General features: G+C 39.7%; 1 protein-coding gene across 2 annotated transcripts in view; it reads right to left on the bottom strand.

The window, feature by feature from the left end:
* Window positions 1-24,201, bottom strand: part of TPR (translocated promoter region, nuclear basket protein) — a 67,656-nt gene that overhangs the window by 34,432 nt on the left and 9,023 nt on the right. For both annotated transcript variants that reach the window (XM_075936750.1, XM_075936751.1), the window contains exons 7-28: window positions 23,945-24,037; window positions 20,934-21,014; window positions 20,051-20,138; window positions 19,395-19,535; window positions 17,759-17,850; window positions 16,769-16,966; window positions 15,998-16,105; window positions 14,802-15,028; window positions 12,245-12,408; window positions 11,831-11,970; window positions 11,588-11,736; window positions 10,655-10,817; window positions 10,164-10,298; window positions 9,155-9,295; window positions 8,818-8,986; window positions 6,978-7,144; window positions 5,171-5,323; window positions 4,441-4,557; window positions 2,848-3,051; window positions 2,549-2,733; window positions 1,912-2,059; window positions 1,058-1,195 (exon numbers count right to left, since the gene is read on the bottom strand). In XM_075936750.1, coding sequence (XP_075792865.1) covers window positions 1,058-1,195; window positions 1,912-2,059; window positions 2,549-2,733; window positions 2,848-3,051; window positions 4,441-4,557; window positions 5,171-5,323; window positions 6,978-7,144; window positions 8,818-8,986; window positions 9,155-9,295; window positions 10,164-10,298; window positions 10,655-10,817; window positions 11,588-11,736; window positions 11,831-11,970; window positions 12,245-12,408; window positions 14,802-15,028; window positions 15,998-16,105; window positions 16,769-16,966; window positions 17,759-17,850; window positions 19,395-19,535; window positions 20,051-20,138; window positions 20,934-21,014; window positions 23,945-24,037 — 3,201 coding nt within the window. The remainder of the gene's footprint in view (window positions 1-1,057; window positions 1,196-1,911; window positions 2,060-2,548; window positions 2,734-2,847; window positions 3,052-4,440; window positions 4,558-5,170; window positions 5,324-6,977; window positions 7,145-8,817; window positions 8,987-9,154; window positions 9,296-10,163; window positions 10,299-10,654; window positions 10,818-11,587; window positions 11,737-11,830; window positions 11,971-12,244; window positions 12,409-14,801; window positions 15,029-15,997; window positions 16,106-16,768; window positions 16,967-17,758; window positions 17,851-19,394; window positions 19,536-20,050; window positions 20,139-20,933; window positions 21,015-23,944; window positions 24,038-24,201) is intronic.

Below are 24,201 nucleotides of genomic sequence, written 5' to 3'. Positions count from 1 at the left end.
TGGTGGACTTGTGGAAGAGGCACAGAGCAGAGCAGCTGGAGTGCTTCCAGGTTGGTCCCGCAGCACCACCCCTTACCCCCTGCTCAGCGCCTGGCAGCACCCCAGCTGCTCCGTGCTTCTGCTGAAACTGATGAGAGGCGGACTTGGGGAAGCTGCGGAGCAGAGTAGCTGGGGTGCTGCCAGGCGCCGAGCAGGGGGGTGAGGGGTGGCGCTGTGGGACCAACTCGGCAGCACCCCAGCTGCTCCGCCCCCGGCTTCCCCAAGTCTGCCGCTCATCAGTTTCAACAGCAGCGGACTTGGGAAAGCCATGGGGCAGAGCAGCTGGGGTGCTGCTGGGTTGGTCCCACAGCGTCGCTCAGGTGAGGGGCAGTGCTGCAGGATCAACCTGACAGCACCCCAGCTGCTCTGCCCTGCTGCTTCCCCAAATCACCGCTGCCGCTTGCAGCCCCAGCTGGCCTGTCGACAGCGGCTACGTGGGGCTTCCCCTGCCTCCCTGCATAATGGCAGAGGGTTTGCCCCACGCCACGCTGTTCTCCGCCGCCCCCAGATCCCTTCCAGGCCCCCCCTTCCGTAGTACCTCCTGATACTCCGGCATATCCGATAATCTGGCACCCCCTGGGTCCCAAAGGTGCCGGATTATCGGAAGTTTACTGTATATTGACTCCAGCTACGCAATTAACATCAGCTGCATGAAGCATCAATTCGTGCTCATACTTATTGTGGTAATTAATATAGCTGGAGTAATGTATCTTAATTCGACCTTCCCTTTTAGTTTAGGCTTGGCCTAACTATAGTTTTTTTACTTTAATTAAAACTACTTGAAACTTTCTGCATAGTAAACAGGGCCATGTCCTCTGACATCTTAATTATAACGAAAATCCTCTCAATTGTGTCCACAGTGACTTTTCCCCACATTATAAATAATGTTTTCCAGCATATAATTTCTGCAATGTGATGTTATAGGTCAAACAAATCCACATGTTGATTCATTCAAATTCTCCTTCAAATACTCACTTTAATGTGTCTGTGAACTTTGTACACAAGTCTCATCACTAACCTTTGCCTGCAGTTGTTGTAGCTCTTGTTCTAGCCTCTCTTTCTCTTCTCTCAGCATCTTGTTGGTTTCTATCAACACATTCATGGTTTCGGTCTTTTTTAAGAGTTCCTCATGCTGAGCAATTGTTTTTGCTGTTACCTGTCAGGTCAAAGAAAATCATTAAAAACAACTGGTTTAGCTTTCTTTATATATGTATGTTCAAACAACTTTCATTGGCATTAGATTTTTGAAAGCTACCACTGTATGCATAAACTCATGTAAACACTTTTTAAAGAGATGAAAAAAATTAATATGTTGTTTAAGCACCCTGAAAACAACAGATTTCCCCACAAGATTGTCTCTACCATTTCTCCAAACATGTCTTTTGACTGCTTCTTAAATATCTGTTCTGCACAACCTATTCATGTTAAAACAAGTTCTGGAAGCATAATTGCTATCTTGCTTTTGAGAACAAATTCATAAGCCTAGAAGTAAGGCTACTGCAACTGGACAAATATCAATCCCAATTGAAACATGTAGATTCTTGTATACTTCTGAGCTTTAGCTTATGTTTACACTGCAGATGAGGTGCTAGCTCAGGTAGAGCTCTAAAAATACTCTTATAAATAGCAGCATAGCTGAGGGTAGCATAGATGGTGGCTTAGACTAGATTCTTAAGTATATACTCATGGTGTCCAGCTGGCTTCATACTATGACGTAAGTTTTAGCAAGCTAGCACATTTGTCTACGCAAGCTTGAAAGCACACTCCTAACTGCAACACAATTGTACACAGTTGCAGTAGGTAAAGCCATAAATAAGAAGGAAGACATTTCAGTCACTTGTTGGTGGTGTAACTAATAGTTCATGTACACACCTGCACCTTCTCCCTCTCTGCATTCAGACTATCATGCAATTCCTGGAGTTCCCTTTCCAGGTGATCCACCCTCTGACGATAACGCAAGCTCTCCACTTGGGCCACCTCAAACCTAGTTTCAGCAATCTCCTTCTCTCGGCGTATAAATCTGTAAGAAAAGGAGTAATCTGAACTAAAGACTAAGAAAGAATTTTAAATCTAGACACAGCTATCAGAATGACTCCTGATAAAGAAAATAAAAATGGCATTTAGTTGAAAACACCCAAAACCAAATCCTAATATCTACAAATAAAGGAAATAAGAACACGTGATCCTGTTCTGGGAAGGTGTCACTCTACAGACTGTCCTTGCCATCAAAATTTCCCAAGAGGTACCAGGTCCTCCAGAGAAGTGTCTGTCTTAATATCTTTTCCATATGATATCCAGGGCCAATGAACTAATGCAACTCCAGCTATCTCTGTTGCTACTGAAGCAGGGCAAAAGGCTGTCACTATAGCTAATAGCAGTTAAATATTTAATCCACTTTAATTAAGCAATTTTTTGTGTTTTCCTATGAAGAAAATGATGGTGATCTAACCAGTCCAACAACTGATATTACTCACAATGACAAAAGAAAATAGTTTAGGGTTAAATTTACCTGAGAATTTCTAAGATTTGTTCTTGTGATTTGCCTTCTTCATTGAGAGAAACATTCAGTGCACTTGGCATGGCTTCCTTCACAGAGGTCACCATCTTGTCACTTAGATTTTCCAGTTGTTCATGTAATAATCGGTTTTGTTTTTCTAAATCTTCACAGCGAGACCCAAGCTTTGAAGCTTCATTCTACAATAAAATATTTTTCTATGTTTTGTCATGATGAATTTTAATTTGCGTGGGTATGACCAGTACAGGTGTCTACTCACTTCAGAAAAGTCACTGGAACAAGACAAATCCTACCTTTAGCATTCTCTCCCGCTCTTCCCATGAGACTTTGCACTCCCGAAGTGCAGAATCAGCTTTCTGAGCAGCTTCCTCCAACTGCTGCTTTATTGATGAATTCTTAGAAACTTGATTTTTAGCTGCCTGCAAGGCCTCAACATCAGCTGCATGAAGCATCAATTCGCGCTCATATTTATTTTGAGCTTCTGAAGCTATCTTTGCCTGTGAAAAACAACATACTTATTTCTTTCTGCACTCTAAGTAAATTGTCAAAAACTGGGTCTGGAAATTTTCCCTTAGTATATTCCCCTGAGAACTTTAGTTTTCACCACTTTCTTGGGAGTTAAGGAAGAATCCATTAGGATCAGATAAGTCTCTGTCTCTTCGTGCCCTCGGTGTTAACCTACAGCAGTGGGCACATTTACTAATGACATGAGACTCCCTCAGGCAACGAATGCAGAGTGCATGTCCGTCAGAAGCGGGTATTGCCTCTTTACACTGAGCACACCGCTTGAAGCCAGGTGATCCAGACATGGTGGTGAAACTGACGAGAAAAAACGCTTCACCGCGTAACTGACCAAAACGATCTTCTTTTTTCTTTTTTTTGAAGACTTACTAAACCAAGACTAACAACTAACTAACACTAAAAATTAACTATTTACACTTCCCCCCGCCCCTCCCCAGAGAAAATGGTAAGCGACCGAAGAGAGATCGCCAGCTCCCGTCAGCAACTGAAGACGGTTGAGAGGAACTGGTGGGGGGAGGGGCTGAACCGCGCACGTTAGAAAGGGCACGAATGACCAGCAGGCGCAGGGAGCATGCGTGGTCCGGCCCGATATGGCTATGAAATCTCCCGATCAGTGGCGCCGGGACGGACCCAACACCTGGAGTGGAGCACCCACGGGGCCACTCGAAGAAGAACTTTAGTTTTCACCACCTTCTTGGGAGTTAAGGAAGAATCCATTAGGATCAGATAAGTACATCCCCAAAATTAATTGCCTACACATGGGGCAGGCATTAGTTAGTCCTGCTTGCCTGTCTTCTGCTTCCTTTTCCTACCTTATATAGCTGCAGGATATCATATTCAACATCTATTTAACTCACACTCAAGTTACAGGTTGAACCTCGGTGGTCTGGGACTCTCTGGTCTGGCAACATCTGTGGTCCAGCAGGACTAGAGAGCCCCAGCTCCTGAGACTGCTGGTGTCTGAGAGCCCCAGTGGTCTGGAAAGGAGCTCCGCTAGCAGAATGGGGACAGCAGAGACCAGCAGACGGGCTGGAAGCAGTACAATGGATGGGGTCATGGCCAGCAGAGGAGCCCTGGGAGAGCCCAAGTCCTGATCTCCCCTGAACCTCAGATCCCAAGGATGTCAGATCAGGGACATCCAACCTGTATTTAAAATGTAGATATCAATGCAATAAAGCACCAGGAAATACAGTCTAAGAAACAATCATGGCATAAGAATGGACAAGCTTCTCTTATAATTCTTTCTTTCTTTTCCACTAATTTCTCTGACCGACTACATTAAAAGTTAAATTAGTCCTTGGTTACAGAGACAAAACTATCAAGTAAGCTTCATCTGGCCATTTATAGCTAAACCCATAACTTACTTGTTCCTGACAGTCACGCCTGGCCTGCTGTTCATTATTTATTGCTGTGCTTGCTCTTTGAAGGGCTTCCTGGACTTCAGATTGCACATTAGAGAGGCTCTTCTTGAGCTCAGATAGCTATAAGAGAAAAAAATTAAACATGACAATATAATTTATTAAGTACTATAAGAGTTTAAAAGAACTTGCAGAGATATAAAATATGAATAACTGAGAACCAAAAGAGGAACTTAAAATGACTATAATCTGATGAGATTCAGATTTTGGCTTATTAATATAATAGAGCCCATTTTTTTGCACATTTAAGTATTCTGGGCTCTCATTTTTATAAACAGTTAACTATACTTTCCCCACTGAACTGCCATCAGTGATGATGGTTGCACAGCAGTCTTGTTCATTTCAATTCCAACAGAAAGAAAAACAGTCACTTTTAAATATAAAATTGAAAAACTTAAGAGTATGGGTGCCCTAATTCTGGTACACGCTAGCGTGCTATTCTCCAAGCACGTATCACAATATAAGTTAAGAAAAACAGTGAAGGATTGAGTGCATAGGAAACTTTTATAATCCTTCAAATTCAGTTAATCCTTTTTTGAAAGGCAGAACAAATTAGCATTGGAGACTGCACTGATTTCCTTTTTTGCATGGAAAGAAAATGAAAACTACAACTATAGATTAACTACAGAACATATTCTTGCAGACACAAGGATGCTGAAAGCTGAGCATTCTATACCTGTTGTTCCATATTCTCTATTGCTTTACGTTTCTCATCTTGAAGTTCTTGCTTTTCCTTCTCTGCCTCCATCAGCTTCTTTTCTAGTTGGGCTTGATACTCAGAAGAATCTTTCAAACGGGCTTCAACAGTTGCACGAACTTCCTCTGTCACCTTTGTAAAAAAAACAATGACTAAAGTTCAAGCCATCAGTAAAAATTTTGATTCACACATGCTACGGGGTACGTGAGATATGCGCAAGTTCCATATAGATTCACATTTCATGTTTCACATACATAGTATTCATGCAGTACCCATATTAAGCCAAAAAATTGAAGTCTGTCTTATTAGCCAAATAACATGGCTATGTTGGAAAGTACAGCTAATGATATTTTTAGATAATTCAGGATGTTTTTAACATGCCACTGGATGCAGTTTTGAAGAGCAGTTTCAGATAATTAGGTGTGGATTTATATCAGCTGAAATACTAGTATTATATATTAAAGTTTATAACTATATAAAGCTCATGCTTCAATGAAATATTTGCAATAACAATTGGAGGGAAGGTCTGTATGTTATATACAAAGAATGACACATACTTGATCTGTTAGATGCCAAAATTTTAGTAAAAATGATAAATTTTGTTTGGTGATCAAAGTTCTATTTGGGTAGTCTATTTTGATAAATCAAGAATCTGAAAGACACACTCACAATTTGCAACATTGAGCTGTATTCGACTATAGGCAGTGATTTTTTTTTTAAACAAATAAGACATGATTATTTGCATTCATGCTTGAAGTGCACCTAGAAAGTATTCTGTCACGTATCTGAAGCAGGGGTGTTAGCATGCTGTTTACATGATTAACTGGTAAAGCCTGGGCTTATCGGTTAATCCTAATAACTACATGCACACCACCCCCCATCTTTGCTGCCTCTGTATGGGGGGGGGGGGGCAGGCCGGAGCCGATATATGCGGGGAGATGGCTTTTAAGCCCGCTCACTGCACATCCTGGCTCCTACACAGCCATCTACTCGCCCTCCTCTGCCCCCCAGAGAGGCAGCAGCACGAGGGGTGAGTGGTGTCCTCAGCCAGGAGGTGATACCCAGGGGAAGCTGGCTTAAAAGCTGGCTTCCCCCCCACACTGATGCCTCTCTGTCATAGACAATAGTGCAGAGGGTGATGGGGAGCAGGCAGTACACACAGGGAGCCAGCTCCCTGAGCGTACTGGCTCCATGGAGCTGCCTGTTCCCCCTCCCCCCACACACACTGTTGCTGTGGGCCCTCCACTGCATGTAAATGTGTAACTGCTGAACAATTCAGCAGTTACACATTTACAAAAATGTTTGCTAACATCCCTAGTCGGAAGACTTTACTCCATTAGGATAAAAAGTGAGTATTTAGAATGAATGATATCAATTAGATTCCATTCATAGGCAGTGCCTGTATTCCTAAAGGTTCTGTCAGGGCTGAGGCCCCTCACTAGTAGAGAACTTAGATTCACTTTCCTCTTGTGATGGAGACACTTAAGTAAGGAGTCAGCCTTGCCTCAGATTTACAGTTCAGTTATATTAACAAATGGGTATTAAAATATGCAGGAAGATTTAATGTACAGTATGTTTTGAAGTCTATTTATATTAAGTACTGAAAAGGAATTGCAGAATTTCATTCGAATAATAGGCACTGTAAAGTATTTTACTGATTGTGACAGTCCATGAAACATGAGAAGTTCTGCTCCCTGGGATAAGAGTACTAAAACAAATGTGACCATGATGTACACAGTTATATTTAGTAAGCAAAGTTAATGGCTAACCACAAAATGACACTTGCCTGTTTCTCTTTATTAAGGGATTCCTCTAGACTAAGAACCATAGCTCTGTACTGTTCCACATTACTAGTTGTAGTCTTCAGTCTTTCCTTCAGATCATTAACTTGTTCTTCAGCTTGTCTTAGCCGACTAACAAGATCATCCACATCCTCACTTGCACTAGGCTGACCTAAGATATCAAAAAGCATACATTTAATAAACGAAACCTCAATGTTTAAGATGGCACTGCGAGGGATAGGTGAGATGAGACAGTACATATGAAAGGACTCTGGTTAAGAGTAGTTGTCTCATAATTAGAGCCCTGTGATTTTCACAAATTTGAAGTCACATGAAATAAAAAAAACATATACAAATGTAAATAAATCAATTCTCTCACTTCCTCCCCCTCAACCACCAATCACCCCACAGGGGTGGCTTCCTGCCTCACAAGGCTGGGCCCAGTTCTCTGCCTTGTGACTTGGTACATGGGGTTACTGTGCTGCTCAGGCATGGTCCACCCACTCCTTTATCACAATGTGAGATGGGGTCTCCAGATCAAGTGTGAGTGAGTGGCGTTGCAACCCAAATTTGCAGTACTATTCTGGACCAATTGCCTTTCTGCTACCATGATGGAGGGGTGGCCAGGCAAAACTTGAGTGGTCCTGTAACCCTGTCCACCAGATCACAAATACCTGGAGCAGGAAACTGGACTCAGCCTCATGGGGCAGGAACCATTGCTGCAGTTGGGCAAATGTGGGGTAAGCTCACTCTGAACCCTACAGGGCCTTTTACCACCCTTGGGACTTGAGAATCCTGTCCCTTACACCTAGCCATCTACTGTCTCCGGGAAAGACCCTTTGCTATTCCTGCTGGAGTGGATAAAACTAAGTACTGTAACAAGAAATTTCCCAAAGCTAAATGGAAATTCCTCATTAAAATGTTTCTAAAAAGTGTCATGGGTCTCTGCTTATAATTTTACCATCGCTGTACATATATATTTAAGAGATAAGTGCTCTTTCCATACAAACTCAATATGAGTATTTTTTAAACTCAGTATTTTTGAGTACTAGAGGAATAAAGAAGTATTTAACATGTAAGAAGTTTCAAGGTGCATAATTTCTTAAAAGCTATGGTCAAAACAAGTTATTTTACAACAAATTACAAAGTCTTTCTTTTAGGCCAAGAACAAACATGAGAAATTTCAAGTCAAAAGAATAATTATTTTAGAAAATGTTTAGCACCAAATAAAAAGTAATAGCTTATGAGGTAAGTGCTTTTTCACTTATTACTATTGCTAAAAATATGAATATGCAGATATAAATGTTGCACAGTGCAACAAATTAGGCTACTTGCTACCTGTTGAAAGTATAAATCTCAAAATCTGTTGCTTTAAAAGATACAAGGTAAAACACTGGCCCTAATGAAGTTAATGAAAGTGCTGCCACTAACGTAAGGCCAAAATTTAATCTACAATCTTACATTTCAATTAAGACTTAAAATGACAGTTAGAAATTTCCACCCATTCTCCTAAGAACACTACTGAGGATTAAGCAATCAATTTAAGTTGGTGAAAATGATGAAGTACAGGGTCAGATGTATTTAAGAAATAGTATTTCACATAAAAGTAAACTTTCGAGTCTATATAGGAGACCTATTTATGTCTGGTCCATCTAAATTCTTTTATATCTCATATTGATCAAACTGTATCTGAACACACTGGTGTAATCAGAAGATGGTGTTTTGATTTCAGAGACTGTATTCCTAGATTTATACACCAACACTGGACATAACTCACTCTAGTCTCCATCAGAGGACAACTTTCAAACTGGTAAAAGATTTCAGTAAGTCACCATTTATCTTTACCTTTTCCAGGAACCTGCTGTGATGTCTGGGAGGCTAACTGAGCTTCAGCATTATTCAGCTGCTGCTTCAATGTAGTAATCTCTTTTTGGGCATTCTTCAGTAGTTCCTTTGTGTTAAGATGACGGCTTATTTCAGTCTCAAGTTGTCTCTTGGTATCCAACAGATGAACCTGTACAGACAGTGTTCTTAAGTCTGCAATATCTTACACACTGCATAATTAATACAAGACAACAAACAATGATTAAAACAAGATTAAGCAGATCTTGTCAGCTGGTAAGACATTTCATTTATTTTTCTCTTAAATACCAATCAGAAATAATTACTTAAAAATACTCACATCTTGGTTTTTGGTAAGCACATGCCTTTGTTCTACCTCACTCTCTAGTTTCTTTTTTAGTTGGGATATCTCACGCTCTAGTTTCTCTACCTGGTTGCTGAGTCTTTGTTTAGTCTCTGTCTCGGACCTCTCCAATATTACCTGATAAAAAAGCATGAAATAAATTTCCTACCATGTTGAACAACTCAGACAAGTGAAATTCTAATCACCATTCCTGTCACCCTCACTCCTCCCAAAAAATTACACACCAAGCAGCATCCTGTATCAACATGTGACAACACAGCAATACTTTTTACCACCGTGAAACGTGAGTTTATACTGCCAAATTTTATTGTAGTAAAATTTCTCTTCACAAATTAAACAGCATGTATTTTGAAAAACGAGATGTCTCATTAAACAAGTGTTGAGTTATCATTAAACATGAATTTCTTAGGAGTATTATCATAAACAATTATTTATGAAGGAAGTACTAAACACATCTCAGCATAATAGAAAAACAAAATTAGTAGGTCAGGCACCGACCAGAATCAAGTTTGTCAAGAGTTAATGAAACAAGTAACCACTTTGTTTAAAATACAAATGACTATAAATTGTGGATTGGATAATGGTTATATTATCAATGGAAGGAGAATAATTCTTTGTCTTTTCAAAAGTGCACAAAAACTGTTCCCATATTGATAACAGTATTACTGCTCATTGATGAAATCAGTAATGTAACATAATCAAGTAATAAATGATAATGTATCATTTGAAACTATGATCACTGTTTAATGACTGATCCAATGCTTATTAAAGTCAATGATTCATCAGACATTGGATAATAGCTTAAAATATGCTATTTTCATCCGTACATAGAGGAGCCTTGAAGGTAACATGCCAAGTCATCATACTAATTCCTGAAAGATCTGACAAAAATGTATTACACATTTATTGTTATCAGCTGAAAAGACTATCTACAGTTCACATGGTTTTTGCATGCAATAAAAAAAAAGATCACATTCGATTATACCTGAATAGTCTGCAGATTAGTAAGCAGTAAATTTTGTCCCCTTTGCTCAGTTACTAAAGATTCTCGCTGCTGAGTCAGACGAACTTCAGTCATCTTCAAGATATCCTTCTCTTTCTTCAAGTTTTCTGCTCTCACCTTTAAAACAGGATACAAATGAAAATTTGGCATCTTAATAGCAAATCTGTGCTTTATTAACTTGGGTAAAATTTACCTACCGCAAATGAAGACAATAACCAAAACAGTAAAACACAAACATCATAAGTAACCAAAGCCAGTCACATACTTTTTGAAATAGATTGTTAAATTTCTGAAATTTAACAAAGTTGTAAGTAAATAAAGCTGGAATTACAAAACTTTAGCTAGATTGTACTGAATTCCAAAATTTCAGGTTCAAATTCCAAGTTTTCAAAACAATGGAATAGAGTCTATTACGTCACTATATTAAACTTGAAGTGTGTAGGAATACAGATTGCATGAAAATGTACAATCACCTCTGCCATAGCCAGTTTTTCATTAGCGCCCCTTAATTCCTGGGTCATGGTGTTAATTATCTGTTCATGTTTTTGATTTGCTGCTGTGAGCTTCTGGGTTCTTTCCTGAAGGGATGTTATTTCTCGACGATATCCCTCAACATTATCCTGCAGCATCTCATAACTTAAATGAAACAAGAACAACAACAAAAGTTTATATTCCTGATGTAAATGGCTTATACTGAATTACAAGGTGACTGAATACACTCTCATGAATTTGCTATATTTTCATCTAAACATCTGAAGTAGGATTTACAGAGATAATTAGTCTTGTAAACTAATTTGCTGAATTGGAAAATTGAATGCAAATTAAACAGATTTTTCTGAAGCCCTGCTTTATTTCATATCAAGTTTCTGAATTTGATCCATATTAATTCATATAGATAAATATGGCTAGTTCTTAACAAATACCCAATTAAACATGCTAAACAGATCCTTTTCTTCCCTTACCAGGCTAGGTGACTATTCTTACAAAAGCTCCTCTAAAATACAAGGTTTTTCTCTCTCTCTTTGGCTTTAATCCAGGAAGTTGTATTTCAAATAAAGAATCCAAATTTTCATGTTTAAGTTGCTCTTTTAGTTCTTGATTTTTCAATAAAATAATTTACTACTAACTCCTACCTGGTACTAAGTACCACTGGCACTTTTTTTTAAATTAGTAGCTACATCTGTTTTGGGCTTTTTGTGGAATTGTAAAGTTGTCACGTAACAACGTACCTAAATTTGCCTGCGTTCGGCAACTACATTCTCACTCAACTGGAAAAATTGATTTTTTTGGGAGTTCATATCAACAAACATGTTCTCTAGATTAATGCTAAACTATTAATTTGTTTTCCTCACGTGTAAGACAAGAAAATGGAGTTCTACACGAAAATGTAAGAAACACCAATGTACCGTTTGGAGGCAAATTCAAGTTGAGTGGACATCTTAGCGTTCTGTGACCGCAAGTCTGTAACTTGTTCCTGAAGTTTTTCATTTTGTTCATTTAGAAGTTTGTCATTCTCTGCCTTTTCTTTTCTGTAGTTCTCAAAAACTTCCCGCAGCTACAGTAAGCATTAAGGAACAATCAGTAACAAGATTACAATGTGAAAAAGAAGCAAACTATTTTTAAATCTTTAATAAAAAAATACAGTATACCTGTTTAAGTGCAGCCTTAGCCTCTACTGCTTCTGCTGATTCAGTCATTGTTACTGGAGCTGGAGTTGACATGGCCTGAGGCATACTTGTACGTTTTGGAGTTGAGGTTAAAGACGTTTCTTCTGGCAACATACCTGAAGCTTTATAAAAATAAAAGCTACATTTGAAAATCACCAAATATACAAACAGAAGACTGAATCTCAGTCACTTGATGTTGGGCAGGCTAGGAGTTCTTAGAGCAAAAAAAATGATACATTTCATATTCTTCATATGCCATCTCAGGATAAACAATGAACAACACAAAGCAACTAAAAAATGTTTCCGGTCCCTGCAATGCATTATTTTAGAAAATTATTAACTATTGTGACATTCTTCAAGATGTGTAGAAACTCATGATTTGCTGACAAGCCTAACCTTGCATTGGAATAACAACTCCAGTTGTCTGAGCTAACAGCACACGGTACATATCACGCTGACGAACTATAGAGTCTACAAGCTGCAGTTGAATCTGACGTGCTTCACGCAGTTTCTCTAACTCATGGATGGCTTCCTCAAGTTGACTCTGCAGCTCAGAAATTCTGAAACGAGAGAATGACAAGATTTTGTTTTCTTTTCAACTATATTTAGACAGCAATTGTTATTAGTAAGATGGCATTTTTATAGAAGCTTTTAGACTATTTAATCATAAGAAACCTTCAAAACTGTTCCATCTTTAGAATTGTAATTAATCACTGGGAGTTCTAAGCAACAATACAGGGACTGGACAAGGCTCATGGATGTCTAAAAAATGAGCAAACATGACTGCCCGGCTTAGTCCAAGTTATGTATATAGATACCCTACTGCTCATCTTTCTTTGGCTCGAAGTTGTTTTAATTTTAAAGTACTGAAATTGTCCCTAATTAAATGAACAACACAGAGTATTTTGAGTCCATTTTAGGGATGCAAAATCCTGCTTAATTGGTTAACTGGTTAAACACGTTGGTTAACTCGTTAACCAACTGTGGTGCAGGCAGGGGCTGTTCCGGATAGCTGAAACAGCCCCTGTTCATAGCAGGCCCCCTGCAGAGCTAGAGCAGCCCCCTGCTTGTGGCAGGCAGAGAGCTGCTCTAGCTCCCACTAGTAAGCCTTTCACATCTCTAGTCCACTTAGCAAACACAGAATATGTCTTGCTATGCCACTGATGAATTTTATAGGGGAAATGGAGATTCTCTCCTCTGTAGCGGGGAGAGGGCTATATTTCAGTGAATTGGCTGGCTACCTCTTCCCTACATATATTGATGAGGGATAAATTGGACACAAGGAAATAAATGTCTGCTCTCTGCTGACAAGAGGACCTTCCTACACCCGGCACATGTCTAGGCTTTGATTTTATTGTAGCACAGCTGGTCTACTACTAGTTGGCCAGAATGCCAAGAGTCTGTGACCTGTCTTGCCATGTTCTAGGTTATGGCTAATCACCAACTGAACTTAGAATGGCACTGGTCTCCACAGCATGAACTTGCTTAATAGATGGGTTTTTTCAGCTTCTATGAGCATCCATAGTGTGTAGGTCACAGATTTGTAGGTTTTGCTATTATTTAGGTTTTTCACATACTTCCATAGTACCTGTCACTTTATGAGGCAAGAGGCAGATTGGAAGTACAGTAGAGTCTCGATTAGCCAACCTAAACGGGACCGAAGGATGGTTGGATAATACGGAAAATACCTTGTGGGGTCCAAGGTATTTTCCCCATCAGCTGCTGCTCTGCAGATGCTTGCCTGCTTTATGTGGAGCTGTGCTGCCCCTGGACCTCCTCAATCTTCCCCGACTAGTCGCGCTGCCCCCAACCTCCCGTCTCCCCCGGCCAGTCGTGCTGCCCCGGACCGCCTTGATCTCCCCCGTCCAGCCATGCTTCCCCTGACTTCCCTGCCCTGACCAGGGGAGACAGAGGAGGTCGGGGGCAGCACGACTGGCCGGGGGAGACAAGGGAGGTCGGGAGCGGTGCGACTGGCTGGAAGGGATGGGGGAGATCGGGGCACTCCGCAACCTTGAGGGAGCAGGGGCGGATGGGCTCCGTCATCCTGCCACATGCCCCTGCTCCCTCCTCCCTCTTCTCTGACTGTCTTTGTCTCTGCACTGCCTGGCACCTTCCCTTCCGCACTCCACTCTGCCGGCTCTGCCACCCACACAATTGCCTTGGGTGGCCACAGGCAGGTTGGATAACACGGAACATTGAATAAAGGAAGGTTGGATAATTGAGACTCTACTGTAGTTTATTCTAATCCTGACTAAGGAACTAGAAGTGGACACAAAAATCTTGTAAATGGCAATGTGGGATAGAGCCTTTTCTCTAACAATTTAGAGTAGCGATGAACAATGTAGGTTAGGGAGTGGGTCGCATGGGTGGCCCTCCAGCTCAGTGGGCTGCATAACTGTCATAATCATGATGATCTTCCAGGATACAGCAGTTTTCTTGCGTATCTAGAATTTGTGTAAACATAAACCATCCCTGACAGGTATTTGTTGAACTTGCTTTTAAAAACCTTCAAATAGAGACCCTCGCAATTCGCAGACTTGCTATTTGCGAGTCTCTCCCATCCTTTCCTACTGCACCTCATCCCCCAGCCCAGAAGGGGGATGTTGTGGGCAGCAGGATTGGTCAGGACTCCCAGCTGCCACGGGGAACTCACTGAGGGGGCCAAAAACTGAAGGGAAACAGAGCAATTGCTACATTTTCCCATCCCAAGTATTTGTAGATTTCGCCATTCGCAGAGATATCAGGAATGCATCCATTGTGAATAGTGAAAATTCATTGTTATGGGAATTTCACAACATCCCTTGGAAACTTATTCCAGAGTTTTATTATTCTTATAGGTTAGAAAGTTTTTTCTACTAATTGACCTCAATTTCCCTTGTTGCAGATTATGCCCTTTACTTCCAAGTCCTGTTACTGTCAAGTATGAAAATTTTGCTGAAGGAGGAAAGTTTACCTAGACGATGTTGTTTCTAGTTCCTCTTTTTCTCTAGCCTCCCCAAGTTCCCGAAGAGCCACCAACAGACGCTGATTCTGCTGTTGAAGTTCCTCAATATTTCTGTAGGAGACTAGATGCTGGGATATTACTTCAGAAGAGCTACTGATGTCAGCAGAACTCACTTCTTCATCACGAATTACATGATTGCCCCTGGCTTCCTCGAGTTCCATTAAAAGCACTCTCACCTGAAAAAGAACGTTGAGCTCTTATAAAATTTTAACTTACTTTTGATTTTAAAAGTTTATTTTAACATATACGCTATTTAGAAGCAAAAACACTTATAAGTGATATATTTTCTAACTTTATAGTGGTACATTTCACTTTAGAGACATGAAATAAATTTAACTAAAACCTTCTGAGGCAGGTAAGTGCTATCCCCATTTTACAGTGAAAAGGAAGTTGTCCTTTGTCCAAGGCTACATAAAAAATTCACGTATGAGCCAGAACTTGAACTCAAGTATTCCTGGCTTCCAATCCCGTGCTCCAATCACGGGACTATCCGTTTCTACACAAAATCCAATTCATATTACAATTTTCCATGCAAGACACACATCATGTTCTCCCAAAGACGACTGGCATTATAGATAAATTTGAATTGAGTTGCTAATTTTATAAACAGAAACAAAATTGTACACTGCCCTAAGGAAATGTTTTTAAGCAGATCAGCAACATCAGAAGTATACTTTTCAAAGCCAAACTCCACGGCTGTGTCTAGACTGGCCAGTTTTTCCGGAAAATCAGCTGCTTGAATTTCCGCAAAAGCACTGACTTCCTACTGTAAGAAATCAGTGCTTTTTGCGGAAATACTATGCTGCTCCCGTTCGGGCAAAAGTCCCTTTTGCGCAAAAGGGCCAGTGTAGACAGCTCAGATTTGTTTTGTGCAAAAAAGCCCCGATCGCAAAAATGGCGATCGGGGCTTTTTTGCGCAAAAGTGTGTCTAGATTGGCCACGGCCGCTTTTCCGCAAAAAGTGCTTTTGCGGAAAAGCGTCCGTGCCAATCTAGACGCTCTTTTCCGTTAAAAGCATTTCCGGAAAATCATGCCAGTCTAGATGTAGCCCTTGTGTACAATACAACAATTGATCACTCTGTTAACAAGAGTGATAACTCTCTAGAACTGTATTAGGAAAATGAAGTGAGTAATATTTTTTCTAACCTGCTGTGATAGGTCTTTCACTTGTATTTCTAATCTTTGGTTCTCTCTCTCCAGTACAGAAGCATGTTTATTGGCTTTATCAGTATCCTCTTGCAATCGCTGAATTTCCTAGAAACAAACAAACTTTTATATAAAACACAAAGAAATTCTGAACTGATCAACATGCCTACTCCGGCGACCATGTCAGATACAGTGAAAATTCTTCTGAATAATTAAAGTAAAAAGCATTTGTTTTTTGCTTTTGGGGCTGGAGTCTTAGAAGTCTTTTTCTTCAATCAAAACTAAAAGAAACATCATGATTACTTTTACAAATTATCCTCCAATTATTCTTTGTAATGCCACATACTGTAAAGTTATAGGATAGGATTTTTCAAAGCTGACAAAAGGATTTGGACACCTAATATCCATGATAATTAATTAGGACTGGAAATCCAAATCCCATTTTGTTTAGTTACTAATTAACCTCCAATTTTGGTATTTTCTTGACAATTAAGATCAAATATGTAAAGTCTTAGTTTTATTCCCCTCCCCACCCAGGAAGACATGAAACTACAGGTCAACAGACTGTTCTAGAACTGTAACAGAGATCATGAACGATCTTGTCCATAACCACTCAAGAACTGGAAAGCACTAAACAGTTTCTTTTGCACAACACATCATTTACTAAAATTCATTCAGTATGTTTATGAGTTTAGGGGATAAGCACAATCAATCTTCTGCATGTTCTTTGCAAGTCATTTCTTAACTCTCTTTTTTGATAACCACACTGACCTTCATAGCTTGTTCGAGCTTAGCAGACAAACTGGCTACTGCTTTTTGTGATCGTTCATACTCTTCACGTTGACGTTTTAAAATTGGTGCTTTGGCTTCCACTTCCTGCACTATTTCATCCAAATACTTATTAATTCTCTTATTCTCCTGCTTCTCCAGAAGTAACTGATCCTGTGTTTCCACGTATGCATTGTAAAGCTGTCAAGAATACTTTTTTAAAAAAGAGTAACGAGCCACCTCAAAGACCACTTATCTAATTGCTTTTAGATCACACATTCAATATACATGTTTTATATCAATTCTGTAACATTTTATATTATGATCTTTTCAAATGCATTCTGTAAGTTGAATAATTAACTAGTTTAAACTTTATATTAGTTTATGATGCAAATATTCCATAACGTTATTGTCCCTATTATTAAATATTCTCCATTTTTCAAGTTATAGTGTATCTACAACAATGTGATTCCGCACTACAATATAATAGGCCAAATTTTAGATATTTGGCATAGATCATCAAAATTGGGTAATGAAGACCTCATAATATTATGTTAAGTATCACAGCAGCAAACAAAAGTTTCACTTTGGAATCAGTATCTTTTGGGGCTGGAGAAAGAAAAAAAATGTGGATATGACTTCTTAAAGATGGAAGACACTCTAGGGAGACTTGGAACTGGAAGAGCACTGGTGTCATTCTGGCAGGGGTAACCAGACTGTTAGAAGTCAGGGTGAGGCCACTGTGCTGTAAAGCAGGCTGAAGGTGTCAGAACTCTGAGCCTAACTTGAAGAAGTGGGCAGGGTGACACAATCTCTTACTGTTCCAAGTGAACCTCCATAGTGTCACAGTGATCAAGTGCTTTGCCAGACTAGGGAAGACACATGAGTAAATACTTTATATTCATGTTGTTAATGTTTTCACGAAGATTTTAGTCAAAGACACAAATAGATAAATAAGTTTTCAGTCGTCAATTCAAAATTAACTACACTTACCTCTGTTAACTTCATTCCAGGTTTCACCACTTTAGCTACTGCTGCAGCTGTAGGAGACATGGCTGTGAGTTCTTCCTCCGACAGTGCAGCTCCTGAATAGGTTAAAACCCCAAAAATATGTTAAAAATAAAGTCTTATATTTAAAAAAGAGAGTCTTCTTGCACATATGTTACACTATCTCTAGTACACAAATACTAGGCACTTATGCGCAAAGTCAGAACAGCTACTGTACATAGTACACAATCTCTACAAATGAGTTCTTCCATCTCAAAATTAATTACAAAAAATATTGTATTTGGTACTAAAATCCTAGACATCGGAAATTACATCTAATTCTAGTGCAAAATTGTCTTAATATATTCTACAGTGATTTGTGCATTCTAGTTATAAATGGTCAAACAAATTTTATCTGTCAGCCTCTTGAGACTTCTATCACAGAACGTGAACAAACCATTTAAACAGGGATGCCCCAGAAATATAATGGCTGGAAGAGCTCAACTGTGGCAAGCTACAAGTGCTACTTCAGTAAATTGGAAAAGGTGCTATCTTGCATATTTTATCAAGTTAAACCAAAACACAACAGTAATAGGTTCTCCCTGGCACAAGGGCTCTAGCAGATACATTTAGATCAGGGGTCTCCAAACTTTTCAGCCCGAGGGCCGCATTAACTATCAAACAGCAGTTCGGGGGCCGACTACACACTTGAGGTCCAAATAAAAAACAATCAAAACATGGATGTTGTTTTTAATTATTTATTTAATATTATTTTATTCAGTTATTATTTAATAACACATTGATACACTACACATGAACACCTGTATTAGTGTGAATGGCTGCAAATGACCCGAAACAATTTTTAAAAATTCTTATGATTTCTTAAGTTAAACTTACCTGAATATAGTGTGCAAATATATCCACTTATGGTAGAGAGATTGTTGCTTTTAATGTTTCCTCTTCAGAATATTCGAAAAATTCTTACTAAACTAACGACATTCCCAATACTTTAAACACACTGATAAGTAATTACGCGAAGGAAATTATCACTAAATAAAATAGAGTGCAACATGTTTCGAAATCAGACGCTAATTGACACCAACACCTCCTCATCCCAACAGTCAACCGCAACTGGCAAACTGATCAAAATAATCAAGTCTTGAACCAGCAGCAAACCATTTAAAAACTCCGCCACTAGATGGCGTTATATCATCTCATTGACTGTGAACGGAAGTAGAAAAAGTAAGCAGCGAATAAGGTTTTGCAATATAATGATCGGTTGGAAAACAACGCACTACTGCGTGCCTCTATTTTAATTCGGTAAAAACATAACGTCCACGTAAGCGGCGGCTGATCTTGGCAGGATACACGTAAATTTCCGTAATTTTTTTTCCGTAGACAAAAAGGTCTCCACGGGCCGGATGAGAGGGCCTCGCGGGCCGCATCCGGCCCGCGGGCCGTAGTTTGGAGACCCCTGATTTAGACTGATCTTTGGTACATAATATTGTTCACAAATATTATCATAAGTTTTAAGATAAAGATTTAGTTCACCTATTTGGTATGAAAATTGCAATGCAATACATTTTCATAAGATTAATTAGTATAAAAGATCTGTTATTTCATGAATCAACCATTATCCTACCTTTTCGTTTTGTAGCAGAAAGTAAGTCATTAGCATTCTCCAGTTCTCTCTCTAGCTTTTTAATCTTCTCTCCTAGTTCTTTTTCTATTGCAGTTTTAGATTCCTCCACTTCAGTCAAATGATCTTCTGTTGCTTTGTTAGCTAAAATTACATATAATATTTTTCCTCTCTGAAAAAACTCAACTGTACAAAAGTATCTTTATAGAGGCTTCTAACATGTTCTGAGAAGGACATTAAATCATTCAGTTTAGAAAGAAAGCACAAACAGATATTCCGCTGAATATTAAAAAAAGTGCCAAAAGTTAAACAAAAAATTAGTACAAACCAATCTAAAACAAATTAGACCGACAGGAAGATACAGGTCAAATGTCTTTAAAGACATCCTGCAGATATTTTTTTTTAAATCATAACCTTAAGAAAAAATCTACAAGTAAATTCAGAGATCGTTGGAGTTTTTTTTAAGTCATAAAATAACTATTGCAAGACAGTTCAACACATGACATTTTAATTATGTTTCTCACAAATGAATGTTGAAAAAACTTTTCATAATCGCCATTGTTTTGAAGGTGTTTTTACTCACAGAAACTATTTAATCAAATAGGAACAGAAAACAAAATAATAAAAAAGCCTCCAATTCACGTAAAGTAGCTTCTCACCTTCACCTGCTTCTTGCAAAAGTTTGTGCAGCTCCTCCACGGCTCGTGTCAACTCATTGCTCTTTGCTTCTGAATCATCTGCAGCACTCTAAATAATAAGTATATTCTTCAATCTTTTATTAATGAACAGTTTCATATTTATACCAATATATTGTTGACTCCTGGCCTCTAAGAAGCCATCTTATTTGTAATGTATGCCAAGATATTACACTAAGGCAATGGTTTTCAAACTGTTTCTTGTGACCCGGTTGGGAAAAATCATTTTGTGCCCACAACCCAATAGTTTATTCTTTTTAGAGTTCCGCCCTTCCGTGTAGGGCTCTCCAAGTGGCTACTGGAGATTTTTCAAAGCCACACACAAGAACGTTATACGACTACAAAATAAGCTGCACGGGTGTTAATACCATTGATTAGTGAGAACTGCGCTTTGTTATGATTAACTCATTTGCAATACAAGAAAATTCCATCAGTAAAAAGGATACTTCCTCTATTATTTGAAAGCAATTTTGCTTAATTTGTAGAATAAAGTAAAATAATGAGGTCTGAGCTCAGCAATTTAACATTTTAAATGCAGCGTGAAATATAACATCATTACCACCACAGTCATTGGTAAGGGTCAAAAAGTAAGGGTCATTTTAAGCATTTGGCCATATCAGCCCAATCTAAGCTCTCTCCCATATCCTTTTAAAATGTCAAAGCAAATGCTGTGTAGGAAGTTTTTAACAGATATATCCTTTTTCGTGAAAATGCACAGTCACTGTCCTACTGGCCAGAAGAAACTGAACAGGAGAATAAAGGATTAACCTGGCCTATACCACACTACAAAACCTGGACCTACTTCTATGTAATTCTAATCTGAACGCGTCCAACATCCCAAACTTACCTTGTACAAGTTAGATAACTTTATGTGGGCCTTTAGTTCATTATGGAATCTTTCTTCCATACCAGCTTGCTGTTCTTTTGCCTAATGAATAAAAACATGAATTCATAACATAGGTTGTTTCAACTGAATTTAATTTTTTGTTTTGCAAGCCATTGAGCTGGCAGAGTTTGCAGACAAGACTAAATTACTCAAGATTGCAGTCAACTTTAGACTTAACTAAGAATTAACAAGCAAGTCTCTCAAAACTAGGTGACTGGAAACAGAATGGCAGATAAAACTCAATGCTGGTAACTGCTATTTTATGCACATTGGAAAACGTAATCCCATCTATATTAAATGATAGATTATAAATGAACTATTGATGCCACTCAAGAAAAATCTTAAGAGTCATCATGGCTAGTTCTCTCAAAACATCTGCTCAATGTGCCGCAGCAGCCAAAACAACTAAGGAAACATAAGGAAAGAGATAAATAATAGACAGAAAATACAAACCACTATATAAATACATGGTATGCATACACCTTCAATACTGTGTGCTGTTCTAGTCACCCCATCTCAAGAATGATATATTAGAATTATAAAAGATAGCGAGGTGGGCAACAAAAATGATTAAGGGGATGGAACAACTTCCACATGAGAAGAGAAAGATACACCTAAGGGGATATGATAGAGATCAATACAATCATGAACGGTATACCGAGAGTGAATAAGGAATAATTATTTATTTCTTCTCATAACACAAGAACCAAGGGCTCATGCAAGGAAATTAATAAGCAGCAGGCCTAAATCAAAAACATAAAGGTATGGTATGTCTTCAATACTGTCTGTATTACTTTTTAACAAGGGATGCTGTGAAGGCCAAAAGTATAAATGGATTCTAAAAAGAATTACATCAGGCCATGGAGGATAGGCCCATCAACAGCAATTGGCCAAGATGGTCAGCAGTGCAACCCCACATTCTGGGTATCCCTAAACCTCTGTCAAAAACAGAGATTGGACAACCGGGGATGGATCACTCAATAATTGCCAGGATCTGTTCATTTCCCATCTGAAAAATCTGGAATTGGCCAGTGTCAGAAGACAGGCTAGAAGGCTAGATGGAACATTGGTCTGACTGAGTATAGCAGTTCTTACATTTAAAGTGAGTTTTTTAAGGTTAAGCATTATATTGCTGGCTATTAGATGTTCAAAACGAAAAGAAGTTCCTCAAATATACAGTACTACAGACCAAATGATGTGGAAAAGAGAAAGTTCTTGAATGAGATTCTCCCCCCCCCCCGCATAAGAAGTTTCACTTTTTCCTCAAACCAGCCAATTTTAACTTAAATTTGAAAAAATATGATTAATCACATACATGTTACATACAAAAGAAAAGGCAAAAACCAGGTTGTGACAAACCATTAAAATAGCATTTGTACATTTCTTCATCCATGTTTCAACCATATGTGCCATTTGCTTATTACAAGAGAATTGAGAGAGCTAGTTTTTTCTATTTCTTTTTCAGTTTTACTCTTTGCACATCTCTCAGCATGGAGAATGAAAATATGCCAATCAATTTCATGTTTAGGCTTTCATAAACTTCAAAAAAGTTGGGATGTTTGAGCAGCAAATATCAGAGTATTTGTTCAAAAAAGCTCAAACAAACAAAACAAACAAAAATAATTTAAAAAAAACGGTGCTGGAACATCTATCAAAGTTGGAAGCTGTTGGTTCTAACTGAAAGCTTTCTTAAGCTCCTGCTCTCCTACCACCCCCTTCCCCCCGTGCCTAAAGTTGCTTTGTAAGAAAGAGAATAGTGAGTTATGACTATTACATTCTCCCCATATAGGAGTCCTTTCTGCTATGCCTAGACACTGCAGCTTGCAATGTAAACTTCCTTCTCATCTATAGTAGGCAATCCCAAGAATACCTAGGAATAGTAGGACAGATTCAAGTACCGTATTTTCCGGCGTATAAGACGACTTTTTATACTAAAAAACATCCCCCAAAAATCGGGGGGTCGTCTTATATGCCGGGTATAAACGTACTGGCAGTCCCCGACTTGCTGGTACGAACGGGGCTTCTCTCGCCCCAGAGGACATGGACTGCGGGACCTCATGGTTCCGCCGCCCGTGTACTCCGGGGCGAGAAAAGCTGCTCCACGTCTCCCTGGTCTGCAAAGCCTCGGGGGAAGCCGGCAGCGGGAATGCCCAGACGCGCCACGGCTGTCCCGCTGCCGGCGTCCTCAGAGGCTTTGCTCCCGGTGTCCCTGGTCTGCTGGAGACGGTCCCCAGCAGACCAGGGGCACTGGGAGCAAAGCCGCAGCGGCGGCGGGGTGCCGTGCCTCTGAAGCTTTGCCAGAGCAAAGCCTCAGAGGCGCGGCACCCCGCCGCCGCTGCGGCTTTGCTCCCGGTGCCCCTGGTCTGCTGGAGACCGTCTCCAGCAGACCAGGGACACTGGGAGCAAAGCTGGGGAAGGGGAGGGGTCCCGCGCCTCTGAGGCTTTGCTCTGGCAAAGCCTCAGAGGCACAGGACCCCTCCGCGGCTGCGGCTTTGCTCCTGGTGTCCCTGGTCTGCTGGAGACGGTCCCCAGCAGACCAGGGGCACTGGGAGCAAAGCCGCAGCCGTGGCTGGGTCCTGCGCCTCTGAGGCTTTGCCAGAGCAAAGCCTCAGAGGCGCGGCACCCCGCTGCTGCTGCGGCTTTGCTCCCCGTGTCCCTGGTCTGCTGGGGGGGAGGGGGGCGCAGCTAGTGCGCCCCCCCACCAGCAGACCAGGCTTTTGTTGTGAACCCTGGGGCAGAGCAGCTGGGGCGCTGCCGGTTGGCCTCTTAAGGGGGGGTAGTCTTATACGGCGAGTATAGGCGTAAACCTATGTTTTAACTAGAAAATTAGTGGGTCGCCTTATACGCCGGAAAATACGGTAGTATTGTACTTAACTCTAGTAGATACAGAAAATAATTCTTCTAGTTAAAATACAGATACTATCTTAAATGCTGCTACATTGAAGATTAAAGTTTAGAACAAGCTTGTTTACCTCCTTCAGTTTAGTCAAAAGATCTTCCACATGTTTTTGTAGATTTTCATTTGACTGTTTTAAGCTGTTTACCTGTTCTTCCATTCTAGAAACCTGTGTGAATAACATATTATATTTAATTTACAATCAGATAATGCATACCTATCTAGCAGTATGATTATTATCAGCTATAATACAGTTTTAAAGTTTCTAATTACGGTACAACCTTAAATTTCTAAAGTGACAGCGTAAAGGCCAGATTTTCTAAAGACTTGCTC

This window comes from Pelodiscus sinensis, chromosome 9, assembly GCF_049634645.1.
Source record: "Pelodiscus sinensis isolate JC-2024 chromosome 9, ASM4963464v1, whole genome shotgun sequence".
NCBI lineage: Eukaryota > Metazoa > Chordata > Testudines > Trionychidae > Pelodiscus > Pelodiscus sinensis.
This window is presented reverse-complemented; position numbering and strand designations above follow the sequence as displayed.